The sequence below is a fragment of the Narcine bancroftii genome, chromosome 13 (genome assembly GCF_036971445.1).
Source record: "Narcine bancroftii isolate sNarBan1 chromosome 13, sNarBan1.hap1, whole genome shotgun sequence".
Taxonomy (NCBI): Eukaryota; Metazoa; Chordata; class Chondrichthyes; order Torpediniformes; family Narcinidae; genus Narcine; species Narcine bancroftii.
The window spans coordinates 10,857,999-10,876,955 of record NC_091481.1 but is presented as its reverse complement, the minus strand read 5'-3'; the positions used below and the strand labels follow the sequence as shown (position 1 = coordinate 10,876,955).

The 18,957-nt window shown below is 39.7% G+C and overlaps 1 protein-coding gene across 5 annotated transcripts in view; it reads right to left on the bottom strand.

Annotated features, from left to right (window-relative positions):
- Positions 1–17,347, bottom strand: part of klhdc10 (kelch domain containing 10) — a 30,672-nt gene extending 13,325 nt beyond the window's left edge. Inside the window, exons 1-6 of one of the 5 annotated variants that reach the window (XM_069909334.1) lie at positions 17,116–17,346; positions 11,960–12,316; positions 9,191–9,283; positions 6,160–6,422; positions 4,537–4,758; positions 23–177 (exon numbers count right to left, since the gene is read on the bottom strand). In XM_069909334.1, coding sequence (XP_069765435.1) covers positions 23–177; positions 4,537–4,758; positions 6,160–6,181 — 399 coding nt within the window. In that variant the 5' untranslated portion in view covers positions 6,182–6,422; positions 9,191–9,283; positions 11,960–12,316; positions 17,116–17,346. Of the gene's footprint in view, positions 1–22; positions 178–4,536; positions 4,759–6,159; positions 6,423–9,190; positions 9,284–11,959; positions 12,317–16,175; positions 16,478–17,115 lie in introns of those variants that run through there. The other 4 variants (XM_069909335.1, XM_069909332.1, XM_069909331.1 and 1 more) reach the window with 4 other exon arrangements.
- Between the last annotated feature and the right edge of the window lie 1,610 nt (positions 17,348–18,957).

Sequence of the window (18,957 nt, the reverse complement as noted above, 5' to 3'; positions counted from 1 at the left end):
TCAAGTGCACTGAGTCACTGACCTGCCCATATATGCGATTGGGTTTCTTTCCTCGACAATTAAGCAGCGCCCATCGTTTGTAGTTCACGTTGCACACATGTACATCATTTCCACTGCTCTCGCCAAAGGGAACACCAGTGCCTCCGAACACCAATAAGTTATTACCATGTAAAACAACTGGAAGATAGATAATATAAACATTGCTACATCTTCGTCAACAGAAAAAATGTGCACAAATTTCCAAATTAATGGAGCCCCTATTCTTGCCCAGGTTCATACATGCACTAGAGTCTTGGCTTCCCCAGAAGTCTGAAAAATGTGAAATTTCACCTGCATCCTTCAACTTCCACACAGGTGCACTACTGAAAGTATCGTCAAGGTGCATCACTGTGTGGTATGGCAACTGCTTCACTCCCTTCAGAAGGTTTAGAATATGGCCCAGTTCATCATGCAAGCACTCCCATTCCCTTCATTGACTTCCTACTACCTTGGAAGTTACCTAACATGCTACAAGATTCCTTCCTCCCCAGCCACCCCACTCTTCCTCCCCGCCCCCCTCCTCCTCCTACATCTCCCCCACCCACCAGCCGAACGCTCTTCAACCACCCACCCCCCACCCCCCCCCCCTTCAGGAAGAAGATTGATCAGTGTGAAATAACACACCTTCAGATTTTTTTTTGGGAGAGATTATAGCACAGTAACAGGCCCTTCTGGCCCATGAGCCTGTGCAGTCCAAATACACCCAATCATCCTAACAACCTTGAAGGTCTTTAGATCACAGGAGGAAACCCACTCAGACATGGGAAGAATGTACAAACTCGTTACAGACAGCGCCAGATTCAAACCCAGGTCAACTGGTGCATTGCATTAACTGCTAAACTGAGGATATTTTATTTCCGGTTGCTATCTCACTCCTGAATGAACCTCCTAATCGTTAAAATTATACTGCCTTTAATGTGTACCATTTAATCACTCTGCAAATTTCTTTACCATCTTTCTTACTTTATGCACAAGGCTGTACTGCTCAGCTAACAAACTAACTATCATTGCACTTTAGTACATGTGGCAATAAATTTGAAACTGATTCTATAACAAGCAACTCATTGCCTACCACAGCCCAAAAACGTACAGATTACCTAGAGAAAAAGAAACATACTTGTTGCTTTAATGGATTCATCCCCAGGGATACACCAAATATGTTAATATCTCCCCTCAGAATAGCCATTAGTATTTAAAATTCTTAACTATCCCACCACACAAAACTCAAAATGTACAGCAAGAACTTGTACCTACACAAATAATAATGTTTCCATCTTTCTCCTGCTCATTACATTTGTTGAAATGAGATTACTGGTTTATCATATCCTGCAGCATTGTTTAGACAATAATGGACAAGGTCAGAACATGTATACTCAGAGGATGTTACAGACTGAATAATAAGCTGAATGCAAGCATGAAACACATCTATTCAAAATTGCAAAGAAAGTGGTGTCCCACAAGGATTAATGATGCAATCACATTAATGACAGATAATGATTGATTAATTACTAAATTGCAAAGGATAGTTCACATAGGGACTACAAACTATGAAGATTGCACTTTAAAAAGAAAATAAATTGGTCATAGAAGCAAATATAAAGAGTTTACAGAAAGTTGCAACGCAAAACAATAAGGGAGAACAAATGCAAAGCAAGTTCAAGAACTTCCAGAGAGGAAGAATAGGGTACAGGTAAAATGTAAACCAAACTAATATCAAGCCTTAGACCACACTTGAAGAACTACACACTGTTTTACTAGACACATTATAAATAGATGTTTGGAGACACTGAAGTGAACACAGAAATAATTTACAAGGTTGATAGTTGAACTACAAATGTGTAATTATTAGCAAAGGATTGGACCCCTAGGTTCTTTTTCTCAAAACAACCCAAAGTCTTTGAAATAGTTCAGACTTTTCACCCGGATTCCTCCCACCATTTAAAATGTACCGGCGGTGTAGGTTAATTGGGCGGCATGGACTAGTGAAATGGCCTATTACTGTGTTGTATGTCTAAATTTTAAAAAATTTAAGAGGGCACAATGTTTCTACTTGTGCAAAGATCAAAACTAACAACCATCAATATAATAGTGATTTTTTAAAAAAAATCAAACAATTGTGCAAGAATTGTGTAAGAGTCGGGATAAATGGGAGTTTTTCAGGTTGGCAGAGAGTGGTAAGTGGGGTGCCGCAGGGGTCAGTGTTAGGCCCACAACTGTTCATCATTTACATTGATGACTCGGAGGAGGGGACAAAATGTGATGTAGCCAAGTTTGCGGATGACACCAAATTGAGTGGAAGAGCAAATTGTAGTGAGGATGTGGAGAGTCTGCAGAGGGATAGGGTTAAGCTGGATGAGTGGGCAAAGGTCTGGCAGATGGAGTACAATGTTAGTAAGTGTGAGGTTATCCACTTTGGCAAGAAAAATAAAAGAGCTGAAAAACTACAGCATGCTGTTGTGCAGAGGGACTTGGAAGTTCTTGTGCATGAATTGCAAAAAGTTAGGTTGCAGGTGCAGCAGGTTATTAAGAAGGCAAATGGAATGTTGGCCTTCATCGCTAGAGGAATTGAATTCAGGAGTAGGGAGGTCATGTTGCAACTGTATAAGGTACTGGTGAGACCGCACCTGGAGTACTGTGTCCAGTCTGGTCTCCATATTTGAGGAAGGATATACTGGCTTTGGAGACGGTCCAGAGGAGGTTTACTAGGTTGATCCCTGGGATGAAGGGGTTGACTGATGATGAAAGATTAAATCGTCTTGGATTGTATTCGCTCGAGTTCAGAAGAATGAGAGATCTTATAGAAACATTTAGGATTATGAAGGGTATGGATAGGATAGATGTAGGAAGGTTTTTTGAGCTGGCCGGGGAAACTAAAACGAGCGGACACAGTCTCAAGATTCGGGGGAGTAGATTTAGGGCAGAGATGAGGAAAAAGAGTTTTTCCCAGAGAGTAGTGAATGTTTGGAATTCTCTAACCAGGGAAGTGGTTGAGGCTGGTTCATTAAACATATTTAAAATTCGGTTAGATAAATTTTTACATGTTAGAGGAATTAGGGGATATGGGGAGAAGGCAGGTAGGTGGAGTTAGGTCATAAATTAGATCAGCCATGATCGTATTGAATGGTGGAGCAGGCTCGACGGGCCATTTTTGGCCTACTCCTGTTCCTACTTCCTATGTTCCTATAATGCAACTCGAGACCAAAGCAACAAGACAAGGCAAAGAGCACAGATGTGTTTCCAGAGAAGCTAAATTATATGTGGAAGAAAATAAGGTTATGTGGACAAAGAAACAAGGATGGATGAGAAATTGCTCAAGTCCAGCCTAAGCATCACAATATACTGGTTAAATCAAACTGCAGTAACCTCTTACCTCAACTGCCTTTGCTCCTGGATCCATTTTATTTCCCCAATACCAGCAGCTGCCCCCTCTTCATTTCCCTCATCTCTTTTACAAACTCACTCACATTGCTTATCAATGTCCAGCTTTGGTAAACAATCTGTACTTAATTAAACCTACTTTAAATCAAGCTCTTTACTTCCAAGCTAGGACATGAATCACAAAAAAGTAAACAGAAAACAATTTAAACTAAGATTTCAGTTGCAATTAAAATATCATGCAAGTTAAAAATAAATCAATTAAAACTAATTTGTTAAAATGAGGTTATGTTCTTTAGTCATAGAAATCTTCAAAAATTTCAGTACAGAATTAAGCTTTTTTTAAAAATTTAATTACAGCACAGTAGAAGCTGAATCCGGCCATTTAAACCTGTGCCACCCAATTAAACCGAAAATAACCTACAACCCCCATACTTTTTTTGAAGGTAAGGAAACCTGAACACCAGGAGGAAACCCACACAGATACAGGGAGAACATCTAAACTCCAGACAGTACCAGATTATACTAGAAGCACAGACATGCAGCACCTGTGGGAAGAGAATGATTCAGGCAATGACAAACAGAAAGGCTGAAATTTCACATTGCCAGCTCTTCTATTCCTATATCTCCCTTATAGTTGTCCAACTTCCTGCAAAGCTATTGGTGTCATTCACTTTAACAGCTCCAAGGAGCAGGAAATTCCACGTGAAAACCACTCAGAAGCAGCCTGAGGTAGAGAGGTACTAATAAAGAAACTAAATACAGTCAGTGACATAGGTCTTGTGTTGCAAGTATGAGGAAGAAGTTATCTTTGCTCAATGATTGGCAGACATGCAGAAAGACATTGCCCTTTAGTATCATGTAAACACACATGATGATTACACTCCAAGAACCACAATGACAAGTTTTTACTACAAATCCAGAAGCTACTAATATTTTTCTGATTAAATGTTTGGAAGCGGTTTAATGTTGTGCATTTCATTCTTCCTGGAGCAGATTAAATAGATACAACCCAAAAATTCGACATCTCTAACCATTGTATTTCAAAGCTTGAATGATCATGTTAGTGAATAAAAATTTAGCTCTCAATGAAAAGCACACAAGATATGATGCCAGTTGTACCTGACATTGACGCCAGCTCCCTGGGCATGAATCCCTCTGTACCCACTTGTTGCCAAGTACCAGATGCAAAATGATATCGCCAGAGTTCACGAAAAAGTGGGTAGGATTCATTCTCAGGACCACCCGACTCCTCATAGTCAGGATTGTAGCCTCCAAACACGTAAAGGTTTGAATTATCTGCAACACAGCGGTGCCCACTTCGAGCGGGTGGAGCGATTTGACCTGGGGAAAAATGAGGAAAGGGGGGAAAAAAATTGGTTGTGGGGGGGGTAGGAGGAAATTTTTTTTTAGCCACCATGACAAGATCAAGAAAATCACAGTAATCTCACACGTACAAAATAAAACAGCAATCAAAAAAATCATGCACTTAACATCCTTGGTATTCCTCAACTCAGTGGTTCTCAACCTTTCCCCCTAACTCACATACCATTTTAAATAATCCCTTACCAACGACAGAGCAGTTAGTAAGGGATTACTTAAGGTGGTATGTGAATGGGAAAATAAAAGGGTGATAACCACTGCCTTAACTGAACAGATGTGCTTAGCAAATGGATCATTTAATCTTCTTGGCCACCTCAGTTTAGGGAGGTTCATACTCTGCACAACAAATACAATGTTAAATCGAAAAGATACACAAGTAAATCATGGTTTCAACTGGGAGCTTTTGGGCCATTGGCAGTAGGAATGAAGGTGATAAAAGTTGTATTTTCCATCAATAACACAAAATGGGGAGGTCATTCTGGCAACTGATGAAAGAGAAGACCAGGATATTATAACACAAAATACAGCAATTAACTTGTCCACAAAACCCCACATTTAGCAAAATGATGACTAAATAACATGTTTGGTGATGGTGGAAAGGATGCACAAGAGCAATAATTTGCTCTTCCAGTTATGCCATGGAGTGTTTTATATCCACACAAGGGTTTAAAAGACTGCAACACTCCTTCAGTATATCTATAAAGTGTCAGCCTAGATTTGATGCCTAAATCTCCAGAGTGAGACTAGCTTCCACTCCAAATTTAAGAATCAAATGCATTACTAACTGAACCACTATGCCTTCCTGGCCAATTGAAACTATTAGTTTACTACCTTAAAATGGAACACAAATGCATGCCAAGCACAAATCCTGTATCATAAAGACCATACATTCAGGCACAGTACAGGCCCTTCGCCCCATGATGTTGTGCCAACCTACATATACCTCCCTAAAAAAATAAAACTAAATGCTCCCAACCTCACAACTTTCTATTTTTCTTTCATCCATGGGCCGGTTGAAGAGTCTCTTAAATGTCCCAATGTTCCAGCCTCCACCACCAACCCACAACTGTCTGTGTAAAAAAAAAAAACTATCTGTGATGTCTCCCCTAAACTTTCCTCCCTTTACTTTGTGCAGATGTCCTCTCAGTGCTCAAAACCAAGAAATATCTGTGTACTTCACAAATTAAAGGAAGCTAAACATTTCCAAAGAAACTTTCATGGTGACAAATGCCCTCTGGTGGCATTCTGGAGTTGCTGTTTCCAAAAAACAGAATCAGTCCAAGCTTTCAGTCAACCTCAGGACAATTAGCCACTAAGTAAAGAATACAGTAACAAAAATGAATTAAAAAAATTAATACATACTATTAACATTAATACAATGCATATTCACTGCATTGCCCTTCTCGAAGAATATATTCTCCAAATCTCTGAGTTATATTAGAAATTTGCTCGCACTTGAAAATGGATCTTAGTGGGTTTTTTTGCCTCTATATGATAAAGTTACTGATGGCATACTTTTCAACAGGTTCTTCTGCTAAATCTCAAACCCTAACCATGCTGAAACAAGTAATGAATGGAATGGGCATTTTTCTATTTTAGATCCAACATTCTCAGAGAAGAGGAGTCTGGAATACAATTAGAAACAATCTAATTTAAACAATTAGAAACAAATGTTTAGAAATATCTAACTTGTGCTGTTGCATAACACACCTCAGTTAAACTCTGTTATATCTAATAGTTTTACACATTCTACAAAACATCTATTTTGCTGTTTGCAGTGTTCTTTAATGACACATCTTACATCTGGATGAATGGCCTCTAGTTTTTTTTGGAGGAAACCTAAATAAATTAGAAACAATCTTCTCTCTCACCTTAGAAATTTAAAAATGCATCTCGATTAAAGTTATACCAAACAGATTTAGTATCCATGTTAAAGGTTTCTAAATTTTGTTGGCCTAGTTGATGCCATTTGGATTGCCTGGTTTTACAATAACAAAAGTGGAGATATTTGTTCAGAAGTTCCGAGATTTTGAATATGATTATATCTCTGAGGAAAGGATGAACAGAGTAATGCCCCCATTCTTGAAAATAGAAGGCTGTTTATGAAATACAAAATTGTGAGAAAGTAAATAGAGAAATTATTATAATTGGACATAAGAAAAACTAGAGGCCATTGATAGAAAAACATTATGAAGAACAAGAAAATATGGACAAGTGAAGCAAAAAACCAAATACATTTCATATCTAATCTACAAAGAAAAAGATTAGTACTGACAGTGGGTAGAGAAGGTCAGAGGTATAATAGTGAAGCATAGACACTGGCACAGAGTTCTTCTATAAAATGTTGTTGTTGGACAAAACCCTACACAATACCTTGGTTTTTTTCCTTGTGATATTAACCCATTTTAAGTTTTTAATGTACAAAAAAGCCCAGCCCTTTAAATTTATTGGAAAAGCAAAGATGTCCCTGGGGATTCCTGACCCTAAATATTTAAAGCACCCAACCAGGATCCAAAAATGGTAATAACTTAAAAAACACATTTTTTCATTAACAAAACATAAATGCCACATCAAACAGAAGAACAGCAGATAAGATTCTGATGACTCCAAAGCACCCTAAAGGCCAAAAAGCTACTGTTGCTGGGAGGCGGGAAACTGAAAAATGCAAAGCATTCATAGTTTTGTGGCCGAATGGTAATCAGCTTTAGTTGTACCTTGGTTACCAAGACCTTTAAGACACTAGAGCAAAAACATGACTGAAAGAACGCAACAGGCCAACACCTTTTACCTCCATATGTGCTGCTTGACCTGCTGAGTTCTTCCAGGGTTCTGTTTTTGTTCTAGATTCAGCAATTTTTAGACTCTTTTGTCTTCATTCCCTTAAAGTTTCTCCTAAATACTTCAAACTTTAGTCACCTGCCAAATAATTTATTTGAAGACATTGCTATAAAATACCATGAGACACAGTGCTACACCATAGGTGTTTTGCAAACAAAATTTATTTTAATTCAGACATTTCAAATTATTTTAATACTCCTGATGCCCACTGAAAAAAGGACTGTAAATTTGATCACCCTGTCCAAATAGTTCAGCTATTCTGGACATTTAAAGAACCATTACTGTCAAGTTAATAAGATGCTCATTTAGTCCAACACAAGGAAAAGATTGGGATTAACTACTGTCAAAAAGCAATGGATTTAGTAATAGATAATATTATTCATATTATTTCTGGTATTAGTTCACTTTGTTACATGCAAAATATTTGATACCTCGGTTACATGTTTTGGACTTGCCTTAATTTGCAAAAATATTGGACCGACATTTTTAGAACCTTTTCCAACCATATTTAAGATAACTTTAGATCCAAGTCCCATAATTGCATTACTTGGTTTTCCTAAAGATTATAAATATTATTTCATCTTCTCATCAAAGACAGGTTATAACATTCCCCATTTTATTTGCAAGAAGAGCGATTCTGTTAAAATGGAAAGACGAGTTCCCACCTACACATCATCAATGGCGAATAGATATTATGTCCTTTTTAAATCTGGAGAAAATTAGGCATAATGTTACAAAAATCAAGATTTATTTTAAGACGAGGCCCATTTCTAGCTCACTTTCATAATTTGACTCATTAAGTGCAATGATGAACGTCAGTGGGCCGGCTGGTTTGGATCCTGAGGCCACTTGTTCTGATTTAACATGTATAATATGAATTTTAACCTTGATTGCTGTGAGTTTGAGGTTTTTTTATTTTTTTCTTATTTACTTCTTACAATATTGTATTGCCATTTATTGCATTTAGAATTAAGTAGTATTGCTACTGTACCATATGTTATTATTTGTAAATCTGCAAAGGTTTCATTGCAATTGATTTACTGCTTTTTTTTTAATTTGTTTTTCTGATAAAAACTCAAAAATAATTTCAAAAGAAAGTTTGGGATATATGTTGAACATCTAAACTGGTTTGGATTATGTAGCTTCACTGCAGCAACTCTGATCTTGATGCATTATTCCTCTTCTCAAGTTAAAAAAAAATGACCTCAGGGAAATTATTCATGGTAAAAAGTTTTCACACAAATTAAAAAATTAAGGAAGGTGGTGGGGTCAGTACCACAAACCTACCGATACACCAGCAATCACGATCCAAAAAGCCACAGGAATAAATTTGAGAAATATTGCAGGAGAGCAGTTATTTCTTTTGTTGCAGAGATGACTTTAACATATTAACCAAATTTAAAATGGATGATTTATCAATGATAAATTTACAATTCATAAGACTTTTAAAGAAGCAGGGTAAAGGAAGGGATAAAGGAAAAAGAGGAAGAAAAAGTGGATGACAGAAGACAAGTTTCACCAGCTACATACTGCGATGTCTGCCATCTCCACCCACCTGTCTTTAAAAACCTGTAAGGAATCCTGAGACTGGGGCAAGGTTGGGCGAAGAGTCTCCTAACGGGGAACCATCTGACTTTCTTCTTAGAGCCTGTCACCACAATTACCAGCAATGAGTCAGTCACACATGGCAACTCAAACAAAATGGGATCAAGACACACAAAAGCAAAGAGACACCACGAGCTATATTTCTTCAGCATACATCTGAACAATAAATTATAAAGTTTTACCCACAGTGTCTTTGTCAGATTGCACACATTTTGATGAAGTAACTAAAGGGAAAAAATTTATGGTGGCAGAAGGGCACATCAGAGGACATGGATTTCTAGGCAGCAAACAGGATGATGCAACAAGAGGGAAAATTTTTCACTCATCTGTCCGGAATAGTTGACCCCCTACATCTCCCAATTCTAGACAACACAAGCCAGGAAGAATATCAATTCCTCAACTACCCTCTCAAGCCTTTAACATTTTTATGTTATGGGGACACCAATTCCCCTGAGCACAAAGCTGTCCAAAAAGTAGTGGACTCAGCCCAGGATAACACAGGTAAAATTCCCCCCATTATCAAGAACATTTACAGGAAACACCGCCATCAGAGAGAAGCAGCAATCATCAAGGATCCACACCACCCAGCACATAGTATGTTCCCACTGTTATCAGGAAAAAGGTATCGGTGCCACAAGATTCACACCACCAGGTTCAGGAAGCTGCTACCCCTCTACTATCAGATTCCTCAACAACAAACTCAATCAGGGATTTAAACTCTTACTTTTGCACTTTGATTCCCCCCCCCCCCCCCCATGGATTGCAGTCAGTTTGTTTATATTTATTTATTTGTTTACATGTGTACATTGAGTACAGTTTTTCTTTGCATTACCAAATTCTAATTCTGCCTCACCCACAGGAAAGAGAAATCTCCTGATTTCATGCAAGTACTCTGACAATAAAACTGAAGTCTGTATCTGAAGATTGCTTCTCATTCCTCCAAACTCATGAGGGTACAGGCCCAATTTGCTTAATCACTCCTTGAACAACAAACCTAATACTTCATGAATCTTTTGCAAAACACAATCTACTGGAGGAACTCAGCATTTAGAAAAAAATAATTGTTAATGTTTTGGGCATGAACCCTTCATCAAGACTCCTCACAGGGACCCAACATTTGCTGAACCTTTGCCACATTGTCTACAACACAAATACAATCTTCCTTGGGTGCAGAACCAGCAATGTCCACATTAATTATGTATCCATATAATTGAACACTGGTTTTGTACTCAGTGTTTTGGAAAAAAAAACAGCTAAAGTGTCACTAGCTAACCCAACTGCTTGTGAGCAAAATCAACTTTCAATTTTTTGTGACACCCATATCCCTCTGAACACTGACATCTTTCACTCTCACCAATTAAAAAATACTTTGCCTTCCTACTTTTTCAACTAAAATAGATACCTGCCATATCCTTCTCCATTCACTTACCCTGTCAATACTCTGCTCCCTTTCTCCCAATGCCTCTCTGCATTCTTCCCACAGTCCATATTTCAATTCGCTTTGTACATCAACAAACTGGAACCCCTTACCCTAGTCATATGCACATTGAGTACAGTTGAGGTTCAGCAGCGTTCACTGTGGTACCAATGGTCACACTTTCCCATTTTGAAAGTGACTGAATTAGTCCTACCATTTTCTCTCGATTAACAAGAGATACCAGGCACTTCGAATTTATTTAATTATTTCTCTGAGTGATTATTTAAGGTCCAAAACATCATGTCAACTATTTCACCCATATCTAACATTGCTTATTACACTAGTAAACTAAGATGACTTGGTAAATGCCTGGACATAGACACCATGGTTTTGATGACAGTGCCTTCTCATCCATTGCTGCATGTTAGAAATTAGCCCTCTTATAGAGAGGGAAGGGAGCAAAAGAAATGAAGTGGACGTGAATATCATCAACATTGAATATTCTGAGATGATTCAAACTGAGGTCGGATTCAAGGAAGAAAGTCCAGAAAAGTAGATCTCAAATTTGGTAAGGAACAATAATTTAAAGATGACACTAAAGGAAATATGGGGATGGGCAGTTTCAGATAATCATTTCCAACAAAGTAGCCAAAGTTGCATAGGGGTAGGACTTCAAAATACTGAGCAATTTTGGCATTTAAGAGCAGAGCTTGATAAAATCTACGATGCAAACATATTTAGGTAAACCATTGTATTTCAAGGAGTAAAGGCAACAGTTAGAGATGAATGATAATGAAAGGGTAATGATTTTAAAATTAGCAAGGATGGAAAGTCAACTATGGTACAGGCAGTGAGAAAAAAAAGTGATGGCATTTTAGTGATTGATGTACAATAAATTCAAATACATTGAAAAGAAACAAACAAGGTGAAATGCTCATGACTTAAGTGCCAGGATAATAGGAAGAATGCTAATTTGCTAGCACATATTATAATGACTAGTAATTTTAAATCAGTTATTTTCTCCAAACAATTTTGTTCAACTAGTTGGAGATTTTTCAATTTCTGATTCTGCTCTTAGATGTGGCAGTGATTGACAGGCTCGATTCCAAGCACTTTGTTTGGAAGTGATACAGATAAGAATAATATTGTAAGTAGCTACAACTTTGTTATCAGCCAATATCGAGAAAGAGAAAATTACGAAGCATAACCATTGTTGCAGAATTAATTCTTCTTCAGTAATGTTGGACTACTGTGGCTAAATGCAGAACCTGTAATGAATATACAGTTACTATAATACTATACCTTATACAGGAATGGTGTTCTTAAATCAGTCAGCCAAGCCTGGATACTCAAGAACCTTCATAAATTGACTGGAAACTGATATAGATACAGGGAGTTGGGGCTTGAAGACTATTTCTGAATAAATGCCATCTTTATTTGACAGAATCAATGGAGCTTTAGTCAGCAATGTTAACAACTGTTGGGTCTGATTAGTACAGCATGCGCTTCAATTCACATTCCCCAAAACAGCTGCCGACACTTTGATATTGTGACTTCATCGACTCTACATTTTTGGTCTTCATAAAGAAAAATGAGTCGTTTTCCCAGAGATACTTTCATGTTTGGCACTACAAGAAATTTGTGACCAGTATTCAATTTCTGTAATAATAGAAGAAAAAAGTACGATTACAAAGTGTGCCCAAAATGAGACTCTCTCTCACATACCACCTTCCTTCCCAGTTAATATACACTCAACCAGCTTTACTCCAACACTGCAACAAGTCAATGTCGTGCGCTTCATGAGCAGCTTTCTTCAGTCAAGATTGGTCAGCATCTTAGCATTTGATATTCTGTGATGCCTCTCCCAAGAACCCACAATTTCATTTAATGTGTCATCATTACAAGTTTGTAATTGTTTGTTAACTTGAACTTATTACTGAATATATGTGTGTAATAGTCAATCCTGAGTAAAGGTCTAACCCCTATTTTTGGCCCTGACATTGGACCATGTCTTGGCCACCCACCCTCTGGAGCTCCCAGCCATGACCTTGGCCCATTCAAACAACTGGCACCCTGATTGCGGATCCACGCCTCAGCCACCCGCCATCCAAGCTCCCAGTGCCCCGATTGCAGATGCTCGCCTTGGCCTCCCGCCCCATCCGAGCTCCTGATGCCTTGGACAATGCAGGTATCTACCATGATCAAAAGCAACAGGAGTCTAATAGTCGACTCCCTAAATTTTACCCTAAAATTTGGTCCACAAAATTCAATTATTTACAGTAAATCATGGAACCACTGGACCAACTGAGGTCTTTGTTGTGATAAATACATACAAGAAATGTTACACCATCCCATGAGTTACAATGGAACAATATAACCTGGTCCAGATAAACAGAACAAAATCCTGATATTACCCCCCAAGCAAATCCATTTGTAACTTGAATGCAAAGAGTGTATTCTCAACTCAAACAAAATGGGACCTTCTCATGGCCCTCCTCTCACATAAAATCCTCCGCACAGTTTCTCAAGTTCACCTGGTTTATTTCATTTGATCTTCCAATTACATTGCCCAATGAAGATTTTGCTTCCTGAATGTTTTTGGGTGTATTTTATGGATTTTGGATGCTGATCATGAAAACCCTAATCCAAGTGCAACATGTCATTGAAAATTCATTTTCTGCATTTGCACTTGGATTTCTTCCCTGCTGATCTTAGAGCAGTCAATGAGGAACACAATGAAAGGTTTCACCAGGACATTGTTACCATGGAAAACCAGCATCAGGGCTGACTGACTTTTATTAAACACTGACAGGAGAGGCATCAGATGCCGAGTACAAACAAAAATCAGCAGCAAAACATTTTTAGGTCAGTTGAGCTTATACACTTGTCAGCGTTATGAAGTGATTAAATGTGCTAAATTCAATAAAAGTTAATGTTTCTCCAACTTCTTAAGTGAGACAACAAATCTGAACTTATCTTTGGGTTCATCTTGAAGTTTTCTATCATTATCCCCATTTTTTTTTCAGGAACTAAAACTTTCAAAAAAACATTTGTTGTTTTGTGTCATTTGAAATGTCAAGCAACATGCAAATTCCATCCCCTCAAATTCCATCCCCTCAAATTCTTTGGATTGCCACTCACAATATTTTCAACACAAACTGGGCATGTAATAAACTATCTTAAAGTATTTCAAGACAAACAGGCAGATATTGTGCAAGAATAAAAGGGAGCTTAGAGGCTTTGACCAAGAAGAGCTTTAAGGCTTTGGCGGTAAATGGAAAAGAATGTGGCGCTAAGGCAGAAAAACTTTATTATGCATTGGTGAAAGGCAAGTGAAGGAAGATGGAGGATTGAGCATCAACATCACCAAACCTGGAAGAATAGATTACTAGATGTAGCAACCTTGGGCTACACTGTATGCGAAGGCATAGTGCAAAAATTTGGAAATCATAAAAGAGGTAGATGTTAATGGATACTGTTGAGTACAGGGATAATGAATGCATATTACAGTCACTATAATAATCAGGACAGTGTTCTTCCGGGAAAGGGCTCACCCTTTTGATTAGCATTAATATACAGAAGGCAGGATGTGGAAGACCACTTGTTAGGATGGGAAAAAAGCTGCAGTTCACCTGTTAAAAATCAGCTCAAGAAAAGGACCTATTAAACTTTCTCTTACTTCTAAAATCCAACATCAAAATAAACAATTCTATCTGATGATTATGGACAATACAAGATCAAGAACACATTGCAAATCAAACCTCCAACATTTCCTATTTTGCTTTTATCAATGTCATTGCCCACCACTTAAAAAACCACTTCATTTGGGATTCCAGATTATAGAGTCAGAGTGCATCAATATCCAAATTCTGAAATAATAATACCATTTTCCCCAAACACCTCTGGCTTTTTTGCCAATTCCAACCCCAAATTACATTTCTATTTACCTTTCCTCCTTCTACATGCTTGAAGAACATTGTTGTCTGAAACCATGTCATTTTTTTCCCCTCAATTAATAAATGCAAGCACTTGCTGGTATAAAGAAACAAAACTACAAGAGCCAGCCCAAGTCGTCAACAACAAAGCAAGCACGTCTAATAAACTGATTAATGGATTGGAAGCAAGGGGTACCTTGCTCAAATAAAACAGAAACAAAATGTATAAAATGGAGTGCTGTGTCATTGACTATTGAAATCTGCAGCATCCCAGTTGGATGATACAAGAAGGTATAAGAAAGTGGTGCTATGAAAAATATATGATAAAAATGTCCCAAAAGGCTTTACAGTTAATCATCTTTTTCATTTAAAATTAGTCACGACTGCACCATAGGAAAACACTAATTGGCCAACCATTACTAAGTAACAAATAGACAATCACTTTGTTTACACTATGCAGGCTGATGTTGTGCAGAGTGAGTTTAGGGAGCTAGAAATTAGACTAAAAAGCTGCATCTTGAGAGCAGTAATCCTCTGATTACTCCCAGAGTTGTGTGCTAGCAGATTTGGAAATAGAAAGATAGATCAGATTAACATGCACCTGAGGAGTTGGTGCAAAGGCCAGGGATCTCTTCGAGGGCAGAGAACTTTTACAAGAGGGATGGGTTGCACCTGAAGTGGAGTGGGATCAATATTCTGGCAGGTAATTTGCTGGTGCTACTCAGGAAGATTTAGACAAGGGCTGGGGCAAGACCAGAGTCGAGGCAGATGAGTGCTGGGGTTTAATACCGTACTCAGTAATGTTCAAAAGACATTTAGATAGGAACATGGAGGGATGAGGGCCACAGACAGTCACATGGGACCAGTAGTCAGAAGGGACGTGAGATAAAAGGGTCTGTTTTCATACGGTCAAATTGTGACGAGGATATAATGAAAAAAATCTGGTTTTGTAGTTGAAAACAGCTCAAATTTGGCCATGATTAGTTTACAATAAATTTTATAAAAGTATTTGTAACTCGACATTCATAAATAACTTGGTTATTAATGGATACCTCTAAATGGAGCCAGAGGTTAAATTACGTTTCAGACGTGGAGGGAATGTGAGTTACAAACATTTATAATAGTCCAGACTTTGTTGTATTTCTGAGGCAAAAAATTCCAGGAGTTGTTAACACTGCTAGTGACACCATAGGCATCAGTCTTCACTCCATCGAGGACATCTACAAGAGGCAGTGTCTCAAGAAAGCACACACCACTCAAGAGAGCACAGTCCACCCTTCACACTGCTAGTCAGGAAAAAGGTACAGGAACCTGAAAACGAGCACTCAGCAGCACAAGAACAGCTGAACCACAGACACAACCTTACTTTGTCTTTTTATTACACTATTTTTTGTTTTGTAAGATAGTCTCTACAAATGCTTGCACTGTGAAGCTACCACAAAACAACAAATGTCATGACATGTACATTGACAATAAATTCTGATTCTATACATGGACAGCTTAAGGTTCTCAATTCAATTATGTGATGCAATCATGAAGAAGGCTCGCCAGTGGCTATACTTCTCCATGAAGTATATTATCACCTTGTAGTGGAGAAGCTTGTGTGATCCTGTGCAGTCTAAAGCCATGTTCCTGGTAAAGGTCAAGGGTGAGGTCCATGACAAAGAACAATTCAACCAAGACCTCAACAGTGGAGCAGGCAGACGAAGTTGCTCGGAACTCAACAGCTGCGAAGGCAGACTAAGGCTCCAACAAGTCCATCAGCTCTAATCATTGTGGTTTTCATGCCATTGGAATTAGTTGGTTGATTTGTGAAGTATCATGTGCTTCTTGGAGTGCAACATCAAGTCCACATTAAACAAATGCATGCACAGGCATCTTCACTCTGTGGATCAACAGAATGACAGCCATCATCCTCAACCACCAGGGAAACCTATGACGACTTTGGGAGGAGTTTATTTGATAGGTCACCAAAGACACTCGCAAATTAAAAACTTTCTACTTGTTGAGTGGTTGCATCACTGTGCCAACGCACAGGACAAGAGAAAACTACAGAGTCAACCACCACCATCACAGGCAACACCCAACAGCACAAGGGCAACGTCTTCCCCACTGCCATCAGATTCCTGAATGGACAATGAACCACCTTCCTCTATATTTTTATTTTATTTCGTAGGCCCCTTTGATGCTGCAGCAAAGCCACAAATTTTGTGACGTGCTCATGAGAATAAATTCTGATTCTGCCCTTTTCATACTTGGGCATCAGATTATGCGTGTGAGGCCCCTCTCGAGGAGTGTTGTGCCTCAGGCTTCACCTTGAGAGTCACTGGACTGAGCCAAGCACGTTTTGAGAGTGCAATCCTCAGATCATTTAGCCGCCTCACCCAGCAAGACAACCAGTTTCGTGACATGTTCACGGCAATAAATTCTGCTGGGCTCGACAGCAAGCCTAGCCCGACCTCCTCGACTGGGGATTCCCCGACCCACGGTGCGGGCTTGCGAACGGGAGAGCTGCACACTAACCTGGCGGCCCGGTCTGCGGCCTCCCGGTTACCTTCACGAACTGACTGAGGAGCTTGGGCTCCGACATCCCCGGCGACCCTCGGGCGGAGGCCAGCCCCACTCGTCCGGACAATTAAGATTAATGACACCGACGACCCGGCATCGCGACTCTCGCCGACCACGTCCCGCTCTCCGCTCACAACACAAACAAGACGGCGACCAATCAACAAACCCCGTACTCCGCAGCTCGTCCAACGGCTGGCCGCCGTATTATGAGGTGAGCAAATTCAGGCATGGCGAATTGAGCTCCGTTCACCCCCATCTCGCCTCTCCTGCAGGGGGGGTTAATCCACCGCCAAGATGATCGTTCAGCCTTGTCCCTGTGCTGCCGAAGGATTTGTGTCTCCACCTTTCCCGGCTCCTCACCCACAAAACCAGTTCTAAAAAAGTCACTGAAGTACAAGAGGCTAGAGTAATAGGCAGTTGGGGTCGCAAAATGGTAAAATTGCTTTTATTGATGAAAGTAGTTGGCCTGGCAACAAAAATTGTGTCTGGAAATGGTAAAGTTCGATGCATTGAAAGAGCAACGAGTCTGGACACAGGTAGGATCTTTATTTTTTTTTAAATTTTTTATTTTTCACACCATAAACCACATTAACCATGATACATACTTTTTCCTTTTCAAATATATACAGTGCCATTTTCTCCCCTCCCTCCTCCCATCCCACCCTCCCTACCTCCCCCTCCCATCCCACCCTCCCTACCTCCCCCCCTCCCTACCTCCCCCCTCCCTACCTCCCCCCTCCCTACCTCCCCCCTCCCTACCTCCCCCTCCCTACCTCCCCCCTCCCTACCTCCCCCCTCCCTACCTCCCCCCTCCCTACCTCCCCCCTCCCTACCTCCCCCCTCCCTACCTCCCCCCTCCCTACCTCCCCCCTCCCTACCTCCCCCCTCCCTACCTCCCCCCTCCCTACCTCCCCCCTCCCTACCTCCCCCCTCCCTACCTCCCCCCTCCCTACCTCCCCCCTCCCTACCTCCCCCCTCCCTACCTCCCCCCTCCCTACCTCCCCCCTCCCTACCTCCCCCCTCCCTACCTCCCCCCTCCCTACCTCCCCCCTCCCTACCTCCCCCCTCCCTACCTCCCCCCTCCCTACCTCCCCCCTCCCTACCTCCCCCCTCCCTACCTCCCCCCTCCCTACCTCCCCCCTCCCTACCTCCCCCCTCCCATCCCACCCTCCCTACCTCCCCCCTCCCGTCCATTTAAAGTACAAAATCTAGGATACATTAAACCAGTCAAACAATGTTGTCATTCAATAAAAATAAACAAGAAATTCCACTGAGTCAATTCTTTTCATTTCCTTCTCCTTTCATTAATTTAGATAGTGAATGTCCCCGGTAGGTTTTAGCTATTGTGTTTCATGTAAGGCTCTCATATTTGTTCAAATATTTCAATATTATTTCTTAAACTATATGTTATTTTTTCTAATGGAATACATTTATTCATTTCTATATACCATTGTTGTATTTTCAAATTATCTTCCGATTTCCAGGTTGACATAATACATTTTTTTGCTACGGCTTGAGCTATCTTAACAAATCTTTTTTGTGCATCCTCCAAATCAATTCCAAATTCTTTGTTTTTTATGTTACTTAGGAGGAAGATCTCTGGATTCTTTGGTATATTGTTTTCTGTAATTTTATTTAATATTTGGTTTAGATCTTCCCAAAATTTTTCTACTTTCTCACATGTCCAGATTGCATGAAGGTAGGATCTTTATTAAAACACACGTAAGGGTATCACAACAGGGTTAACTCTCAATCACAAAACACAGAAATATCAGTGACATTGGACTTGACACTACC